Consider the following 9,706-nt stretch of genomic DNA (forward strand, 5'->3'; position numbering starts at 1 on the left):
CCCTTTATTAGTTACATTTGTAGACCCCAGAAAAAATACATAAAATAAGTATACAATTGTCAGAATGTCACTACTATAAAATGGCACACTATATCATAGGGATATTGAACCCAAAGATAAAACTGTATGAAAATAAAATTAAAATGAGACTTCTTAAAACATAAATCCTTTTTTTATTTATTTTCGCAAAACAGCATAGTAAGATTATTTTTCAAAAAAAGCATGCCATACATTACAGTTGGTCAAAAAAGCAGAAAAGTTCAATACATTAAATAGAATCGAGCTGACATGGGACCTGTCCTTCAGGAGAACTGAAGTATGCCGCATACTGTTCACGGACATATGCACCCTGTGTGTTCCCACGTACACCAGTCCAATGAGCTCTTTCGAGATTCTCATGGGCTGGCTCCTCATAATCCAGACCATCACGCTTTCTGACAAAGTTGTGCAAGGCACACGCAGCTTCAACAGCACTGATGGCGTTTTTCATGTTGAGTACAATCGGAGTGTGGAGAACCCTCCACTTGTTCGCCAAAATTCCAAAAGCACACTCAACTACCTGTCGTGCTCTGCTTAGGCGGTAGTTGAATACTCGTTTTTCCTCATTCAGATTATGCCCTGAATAAGGCCGTAGGAGGTGTGTGTTTAGAGCAAAAGCCTCATCACCCACAAAGACACTTGGTAGAGGAGGGCCGTTTGTGCCCGGAAGTGGACTGTTTTGCGGAAGGTCCAGACAATCTGTTCGTAACATTTGGCCAAAAGACGAGTTCCCAAATATCGCGGAGTCTGCGCTGCTTCCATAGGACCCAATGTCAATATAAGTAAAACAATAATTGGCATCAGCCACAGCCATTAAGACAAAAGAAACGTATTTCTTATAATTGAAATACTGGCTTCCACTAGCCATGGGCTTCACAATCCTGATGTGTTTCCCATCGATCGCTCCTAGACAATTTGGGAAGTTGCAGGGTTGCCAGAATACTTCCGAAATTTTTTCCCAGTCCTCTGCTGTCGGTTTTTTAAAAACAATGGGTTTCAGGACTTCCCAAATGGCACAGCAGGTGTCACGAATTATATAACTGGCAGTAGATCTTCCAATACGAAAGGCATAATGTAGACTTGCAATGGATTGTCCAGTTGATAGATACCTACAAAGAAAATAATATATATTATTTTATTTTATTTTTTACAGTGAAAATGATGAAACTCAAATGGAAGAGTATACGGGACGCCTATGCTCGTCAGCTGAAGGCACAGCGGGAGCAGCGGCAAAGTGGATCTGGAGCCTGTTCCATAAAGGAATATATTCACGCCAAGGAACTAGAGTTCCTGAGACTGGTGCTGGCTTTGGGGAGGTAAACCATTATCTGTAAACAAAATGTTTAAAATTATTTTTGAATATATGATTTCTTTTTTTCAGTACTGAAAGCTGCTGGGACGAAGCTGCCACAGCTGAACCTGATGTTGGGGAAAGAGAAAGCGTGGCATCGGGGGATCATGCGATGGCGTCTCTGGAGCCCGAAACACAAAACTCTTATGCATCGCATTCAAATTCGGCGACACCGCATGTAGAGCATGTAGAGGAGTCAACAAGCAGTGCCATGACTCATGGACCTCCACGAGCTCTGAGAAGGAGGGCTCCAGCTCCTGATCCAGCACTGGATCGCATGTTAGATATAATGTCCAACATGTCCGACCGTATGAAAGATAGGTCTTATGGTCAAAATGCAGCCAAATTTCTGGGGGACCTAATTAATAAAGTCCCCCCAAATCTACAAACGGTGATGATGGCCTGTACTATTAGGTACATTGCAACCTTTATACCGCCGACAGAAGCTGACCAGATATCAGAACCACCACCACCCTATGGCCCCTATGCAAATAAACCCACCCAGCATGTCCCAGCACCACCCACGCACCATCTATCACCACCACCCGTTCCCCTTTGGACAGGACCACAGCTTTCCACCCATCCTCCTCGACCAACACCACCACCACCTTCTGCTCACCATCCTCTGACCACCACTCTATCTCATTTCCCTCTTGTGCCAACACCTTCCACTCACACTTCTCTGAACCCTCTTCCTCATACACAACCTTCTTCTTACCCTCCTACGACTCTTTCTCCTTTTCCTCATCTGTCAACACCACCTGTCACGTACACTAATCTGCCTCCTACAACACTTTCTTCTTACCACCCACCACCTTCTACTTACCCTATGACGACGACAACACATACTTCACATTACCCCCATCGACAGAGACAACCGACGTACTGTAATCCCCCAACACCAACACCACCACCACCACCACCAGCACCACCACCTTCCACTTGGTCAGGGGAAGACAGCACCACCTCCACTTGGCCCCATTTTGCCCAAGCAATAACTGTTGCCATTTCGCCGCACGGGGAAGAGGACTCCTCCCCAACTTTTCATCAAATGTAATAAAGTAATATGAGGAGAACATATAAGCACTTTTTGTAAATATTCTTATTAAAAAAGACAATCTACCCAATGTTTTAGCTTGTTAAAGAATTAAAAGAATTTTGTTCCTACAGAATTTTTGTTTGGTTTTTATTATATATATATATATATATATATATATATATATATATATATATATATATATATATATATATATATATATAATATTAATAGAGTGTATTACATTCAAAGTGCTAAATAAAAATTACCTCAGTGTTATGATAAGTCGCTCCACAGGGGGGATACAGTTGCGGAAGTAGGTGTCCATCCTCTGCAATCTGCTGCTCAGCAATTCCAGCAACTCATCAAAGCTGTAAAGATAAATGAAATTTATAATTGGCAAGGGAATGGTACTAGGGTTGCCACCTTTCCGGGATTCTCCAGAACAGTTCGGGTTTGGAATCATGTGTCCGGGTTTCAGACTGCCTGAAACTCTGACACATTTTTCTGACCAGACTATGGATTTCCAGCAGTGTTAATGGCTGCAGGGGATGGAAACTTCAAACCCAGCAGCCACAGATATACCAGGATGAGAGGTGCTATCTGCCAAGGGGTGAGTGAGCTCACCATCCATCGCTGTCTGACAGAAGCACCCCCCCCTTCTCTATCCTGCCTCTTGTTGAGTACACTAGGGCAAATCAGGGTTCTCACATTGGAGTCCTCTCCGTACATCAGAGATCTCAGTTTCGCCCCTTAAATCATGGTTCACAGAGCATCCCTTATGTCAGAGTATCTTGAGTTCTCGCTTAAATCATATTCTGTTGGTTAACCCTTACAGTGAAAGGGAACTCTGGGAGTTCAGATGTCAAAGGGTGACTGTGATGTAAAGGGGGAACTCTGTGCACTGTAATGTAAAGGGGGAACTCTGTGCACTGTAATGGAAAGGGGGACTCTTTGAACTTCGATGTAAAGGGGGAACTCTGTGGACTCTAATGTAAAGGGGGAACTCTGTGCACTGTAATGTAAAGGGGGAACTCTGTGCACTGTAATGGAAAGGGGGAATCTATGAACTTTGATGTAAAGGGGGAACTCTGTGGACTCTAATGTAAAGGGGAACTCTGTGCACTGTAATGTAAAGGGGGAACTCTGTGCACTGTAATGGAAAGGGGAAACTCTGTGAACTTTGATGTAAAGGGGGAACTCTGTGGACTCTAATGTAAAGGGGGAACTCTGTGCACTGTAATGTAAAGGGGGAACTTTGTGCACTGTAATGGAAAGGGGGACTCTATGAACTTTGATGTAAAGGGGGAACTCTGTGGACTCTAATGTAAAGGGGGAACTCTGTGCACTGTAATGTAAAGGGGGAACTCTGTGCACTGTAATGGAAAGGGGGAACTCTGTGCACTGTAATGGAAAGGGGGAACTCTGTGCACTGTAATGGAAAGGGGACTATTTTTATTATATTCATATGATTAGAAATGTAAGATACTAGCAAAATATATGTATAGTTCATACTATTAAAATAAATAGATGTGCACCGCTGAAGTGTACATGTTTGACTTGAAGAAAAGGTGGCAACCAAAATGGTACAATGTAAAAAAAAAATGATTCCAGATAATTTTAACTAACCTTTTTATGGACATTCTGGTGTAGTCCAGAAATTTGTCTTCATGGTCACGGAGGTCTTGGTACATCACCCAAAATTGCCCTCTTTCTTCCCGATCAGCAATGACGGGGTGTATCCAAAATCTGCGTTGCCTCTTCCTTTTTCTCTGCCTCTCGTTTATAAGATATTGGCTAGCAGTGGCTGCTGCCATGAACAAAGCCATCTCGTCATCACTCATTTTCACAATGGAGTCGGAAGCACAAGGATGACCCGGAAGAGGAATTATCACCCAGGAAGAGGAAAAAAAAAACTTATCATAGCAACAAATGATGACAGAGGTGATCTTTTTCCCTATTGGGCAAAAAAAAAAAAAAAAAACGCCGGACGTCGCTCTATGCAAACGCGCAACAAAACGCTTAAAAAAATGTGCGAAAAAACGCCTGTTACGCCTACGCGTGAATGCAGCCTTGTGGTGGCTGTGGCTATTTCTTGCATATGTACAGTATGGTGCTCAACTATTGACATGAGAGCACCATGCTGTCTAGAGGTGAGCCCCAGGCAGCAGAACAAATGCTTCATGGGGTATATCTTTGACAGCCAGTGCTCACAGGAACTGGGTTAAATCATATTGAATGTAATTTAACCCAAAAAAGGAGCAATGACCAGAACTAAGAGCAGCGATCCTGTGAGGGACAGCAGAGAGGAGGTAAGTATTGCAGAAGGAACATGTTTTTTATTTTATGGAAAAAAAATTGCAGCCTGTCTTGTCTGGAGTCCTCATATATTGTCAAAGGTGTTTTCTGCCTCTACACTACTATTTTGTATTCTGTAGCACAAGTCTGTGTGATTTGTAATGCATATATTCAAAATGCTTGAGGAAAGGAAGCCATCCATCTTAGGTTTACTGCCAAAACACTGAAACAAAGCTGAGGTGTAGCAGTCAGTGCAGTAATTTATGGGTCTGATGAAAAATACAAAGGTCTTCTACAAGTAAACATAACAAAATACCAAACAGTCCATGAACATACAAGAGGTGAAATAATCTAATATAAGTCATTTTTACAATAACACTGTATTCGGTCAGGCAAAGCATATTGAGACTCGATAACCTGGAGGAAAATAACCTGTTTTATAGATCTGCATGTATTATGGAGGTGCAAATGTCAGAAATGAAAGGATTTACTTAATTCAATAAGCTGTGAAAGCCTGATGCAAAGGTTGCTACCGTTGCTACATTTACAAGGCTGCAAACAGAATGTTAATATTAAAACAGTCAGATGTTTTAGCAGGGCAAATGGCTAAGTGCAGTAACTCATAACAACTAATCAGGATGTTGGAAGGTGTCGGTGAACTTGATAAAACTACACTAATCTTTGCTTTACCTTATGAAATTGTTTATAAAAATCGAAGGATTTAAAAAAAAAATACATGTATAGGGGTACACAAATTTTGTTTTAAATATCCACTAAGTACACTGTTCGGAAAACTTTTAGGCAGGTGTGAGAAAATGCAGTAAAGTATAAATGCTTTTAAAAATATATATTTTTCTTTCTTTATCAATTTACAAATTGCAAAGTGAGCAAACTAGTATCAATTCTTACATTTGCAAAAAGGTGCTAATCATCAATTTCATATGTAGGATGAAACACAGTCATTAACTGAAACAGAAACAGCTGTGTGGAGGCTTAAACTGGGTGAGGAACAGCCAAACTCTGCTAATAAGGTGAGATTGTGGAAGACATCTTCATGTCGCAGGTCATACCATCCACCATGGCAAAACTGAACACTGAAACAAGACAAAAGGGAGGAATACTGCATCAGTAAGGTATCTTCCAGGCAAAGACTTCAAAGCAGACTGGGATTTCAGGATGTGCTGTTCAAGCTTATTTGAAGAAGTGCAAAGAAAAGGGCATTGCTGAGGGCTGTAGATGCAGTGGCCAGCCAAGAAAACATGAAGATAAGAAACCTTCATCCTTTACAACAACTTTAATGCAGCAGACAGGGCTGGACTGGGACAAAAATTTGGCCCTGGACTTCATCCAGACTGGCCCACTTTGACAGGTCTCTCCCATGGCGGCCAGGCCCCTTCTCCCCCTTCAATAGCCACTAGCCGTTCTACTTTATTAGAGTAGAACGGCTGGTACTGGTACTTTTATAGGCAGTACCAGTGGGGAAGCTTCACATTATTTCACCTGGGGCAAAGAATCAGTTCGGTGCCCCCCCTTATGGGACAAGATTAGGCAGAAGTGAGAAACTCCTAGGCCATAGCTGTTGAGTCGGCTGTCTGTCCCCTCCCCCATGTTCCTCTGTCATCCCCCCTGCTCCTCTGGTCCTCCCCTTGCTTCTCTGTTCCCCCCAGGTGAGCGCTGCGTGGAGGGAGAGGAGGTGAGCGCTGAGGGAAGGGAGAGACAGAGGAGCGGAGGAGGGCAGCGGTCCGCTGTCACTGAAGCCGGCCCACTGAGCCATCGGCCCACCGGGAAACTCCCTGTAGTCCCAATGGCCAGTCCATCCCTGGCAGCAGATGAAAGACATCTCGTACTTCCCTTTGCCATCAGAAGATGTCCAGCAGTGCCATCAGCCCAGAACTGGTACATTCATCTACTCTCTGGAGAAGTCTGGTCAGAAGTGGTCTTCATGGAAGAATTGGGGACAACAAGCCATACCTCACATGTGGAAACAAGGCTATGTGACTCAACTATGCTTTAAAACATAGTAACTGTTGTGAAGAAAAATTTTAGTAGGTGCTCTGGACTGATGAGTCAAAATTTGAAATCTTTGGCTGTAACAGGAAGCCAAAGGGCTGGAGAGCGGTACAATAATAAGTGTCTGCAGGCAACAGTCAAGCATGATAGAGGTCCCCTGCACATTTGGGGCTGTATTTCTGCAAATGGAGTTGGAGATTTAGTCCGGATCAATGGTATACTCAATGCTGAGAAACACAGGCAGAGATTTATCCATCATGCCATACCCTCAGTGAGGCATGTGATTGGCCCCAAATTTATTTTGCAGCAGGACAACCCCAAACATACAACCAATGTCATTAGGAATAATCTTCAGCCTAAAGAGTGTAAAGAATGAGTCCTGGAAGCAATGATTTGGCCCCCACAGAGCCATGATCTCAACATCATCAAGTCTGTTTGGGAGTAAAACAGGAGTGGGTGGGGGCAAGGGAATAGTTACTGAAGCTAGCCCTATAGCATTCCCACCCAAGGAATGAATGGACTATCTCGGTACTGATGAAAACAATATACAATGTAATATAAAAATGTGTATTGTAGATAAAAAAACAAATATACAGTTGACATTTTAAAAAGGAAAAGACAGATGCTCAGGGTTCCCCCAAGAGATGTCTGTGATTTTCAATTGATAGATTGGTCAGGGTCTCTACTAGTTTCGCAGTAAACTGCTTTCTCAGGAGGGCTCCTGTTTCACTTTAGTAATCCGGATGATGGTACCCTGTTATGAACTATTATGTTTTTTTATGAGGCTATACTTCAAACTTCTTCTCTCTGGGAGTACATGAAGAGACAGAAGGATCTGATGCAGCCTACAGATGATCTGTAGTAAAGCAAAGAAAGAAGCGCCTCTGAGTATACTGTATTTAATAGTAATAAGATAAAATTATCCAGCACTTACATTATAAGTACAATGCTGCAGTCAGGGAGGCTGGTGGAGGTCTTGGCTGACGATCAGTGAAGCATGTGAGCCAGGTTGAAAGCAGCCACTTAGAGCCGGAGGGAGCCGGGGGGAGCCGGCTGTGTCCACGATGGTATACCGCTGCTGCACTGGGATCTCATCTGCAGGAGGGTGACGTCAGCTAGACAGGGGACGAGGAGGACCACGACGCGTTTCAGAGCATGCGCGAGTCAAAGAACAGACCTGCACGCTCTTTTTTCAAGTATAGGGAGATAGGGGAAGAGGCGTGTATTAAAACTAGTCATGTGGTGGGAGCTGACCAATGAGGATACAGGGAAAACGATCTAATCGAGCACAATAGTATAGCTATAATTATTAAGGTTATTAAGCAGGGCAGAACAATATACAAGGGCTAATTAAAAATTGACAAATTAAAACATTTTGTATGACATAACACATAAATTGTGCCCATGTCTGCGCGCATACAACAATAATCATGGGAACGTAACAACACTGTATTTGCAGACGTTGGACACCAGAGGGCCCCCCAAGGCAACAAGGCTCTGGATAGCAGCACCAGGTGTACACATTATAATGGGAACGCCTACAAAAATTATGAATAATGATAAGAGAGAATAATGATAATAATAATAATGACAAATTTACATGTAGCGCCCCCTTGCTTTCAGCATGGGCACTACGCTTTAATTTAGTGGGGAACGGGAGAGTTACCTTGCTCCCATTCAATGTTTGTCTAAATTTGATGATCTCTGTCATTCTGGAAGTTCCACTGGGTCAGACTGTGGTCAGGGAGTGCAGTGCCACCCCTGGCCGGCAGCTGGCACTAGAGGGGTTCTGGCAGAACAGATCTTCTCCCAGCAGCCAATTAGAGGATGTTTTCCCTCGCAGGGCATGCTGGGGGAGGGTATATCTGTGAGAGAGGTCATGTGTCGAAAACTTTCCGCGTTCCAGGTGTGGTACCCACCTTCAGGGTACCCGCATCCATGGACCCCGCCGGCGTGGCCCACCTGGCCAGAGCTGAACTCTGCAGCGAACCTCTTCCTGAGGGGAGAAGGGACCCCAGTGCTCCACTGGGTTCCGAGGCCTATTGATAGGATCCTAGTTTGGGATCGGGTGTCCGGACCACTGGCAGGTATGCTTGCTGGGAGGATTCTCTGTCCTTATTTACTTAAGTCCTCTATTGAAATTGGCCGGTGGCGGGGGCCCTAGAGACAGGTCTGTGTGAGAGACCTGTTCCTCCCGGTACTATTCAGAGTGACGCTCCGACTGCCAGGCCTATTATAGGGGTCTGTCCGGGGGAACTTTACCCACTCCGAGCAGAGTGGCGACGTGTATACATTCGGTTTAATGCAGAGCAGAGTATTGCTCAGTTCTATATCCAGGCCTGATACCGCATGGTTCTATTTCTTCCTTCATCAACCTTGACCTTCCTAATTGTCTCACCCCTGAGAGGGGTGAGACAATTAAGAGTAAAGATCCAGAAAGTCTCGCGCTCGCACAGTCTTGAGAACCGCTTAGCCTCGGAATGGCCTTTAGGTATGGATTCAATGACCCATACCCGCAGGCCCTCCGTGGACTGGTCGTGGTGCTCAAGGAAGTGACGTGGTACACTGTGTTCATCGCATCCAGCCTCAACAAAGCGTTGGTGTGCACCAAACCGCTGTCTTAGCAGGTTAATGGTGCGGCCGACGTAAAGTAATTTACAGGGACATATAAGGCAGTAAACCACATAGTCACTGGAGCAATTATAAAAATTGTCCAGTTGGTATGTTTTTATGAGTGAAATCTTTTTGGCCATGGGTGACAAAAGAGCAAGTTTTGCACTGGGGTTTATTGCACCTGTACATGTGGGACGAGTTTTTTCTTAAAAAATATTTAGAACACAAAATCTCCCCCAGAGGTCTGAGAATCCTCAAAACCTGTTCATTTTTGGATACCTCCCACAACGCAGAGTGGGAGGGAATAGCTGAGCTTTGCACCAATAAACTAATAGGAGTCCTTATCAGTCAGAGACGTA

The 9,706-nt window shown here is 43.9% G+C and overlaps 1 protein-coding gene across 1 annotated transcript; it reads right to left on the reverse strand.

The window, feature by feature from the left end:
- Window positions 1-268: 268 nt before the first annotated feature.
- On the reverse strand, window positions 269-4,321 carry LOC120944401 (protein ALP1-like). Its single transcript, XM_040358460.1, has 3 exons — window positions 4,056-4,321; window positions 2,696-2,797; window positions 269-1,148 (listed from the first exon to the last, which is right to left on the reverse strand). Exons 1-3 carry the CDS (start codon window positions 4,268-4,270, stop codon window positions 269-271), a joined length of 1,197 nt encoding a protein of 398 aa, XP_040214394.1. The 5' UTR covers window positions 4,271-4,321.
- Window positions 4,322-9,706: the final 5,385 nt, after the last annotated feature.

Source organism: Rana temporaria, chromosome 6 (genome assembly GCF_905171775.1).
Source record: "Rana temporaria chromosome 6, aRanTem1.1, whole genome shotgun sequence".
NCBI lineage: Eukaryota > Metazoa > Chordata > Amphibia > Anura > Ranidae > Rana > Rana temporaria.

Coding starts and splice junctions, on each gene's coding strand:
- LOC120944401 (XM_040358460.1), bottom strand. CDS start 4,270: ATGAGTGATGACGAGATGGCTTTGTTCATGGCAGCAGCCACTGCTAGC. Junction 2,798..4,055: donor ACCAGAATGTCCATAAAAAG/GTTAGTTAAAAT, acceptor TTATCTTTACAG/CTTTGATGAGTTGCTGGAAT. Junction 1,149..2,695: donor CGACTTATCATAACACTGAG/GTAATTTTTATT, acceptor TTTTCTTTGTAG/GTATCTATCAACTGGACAAT.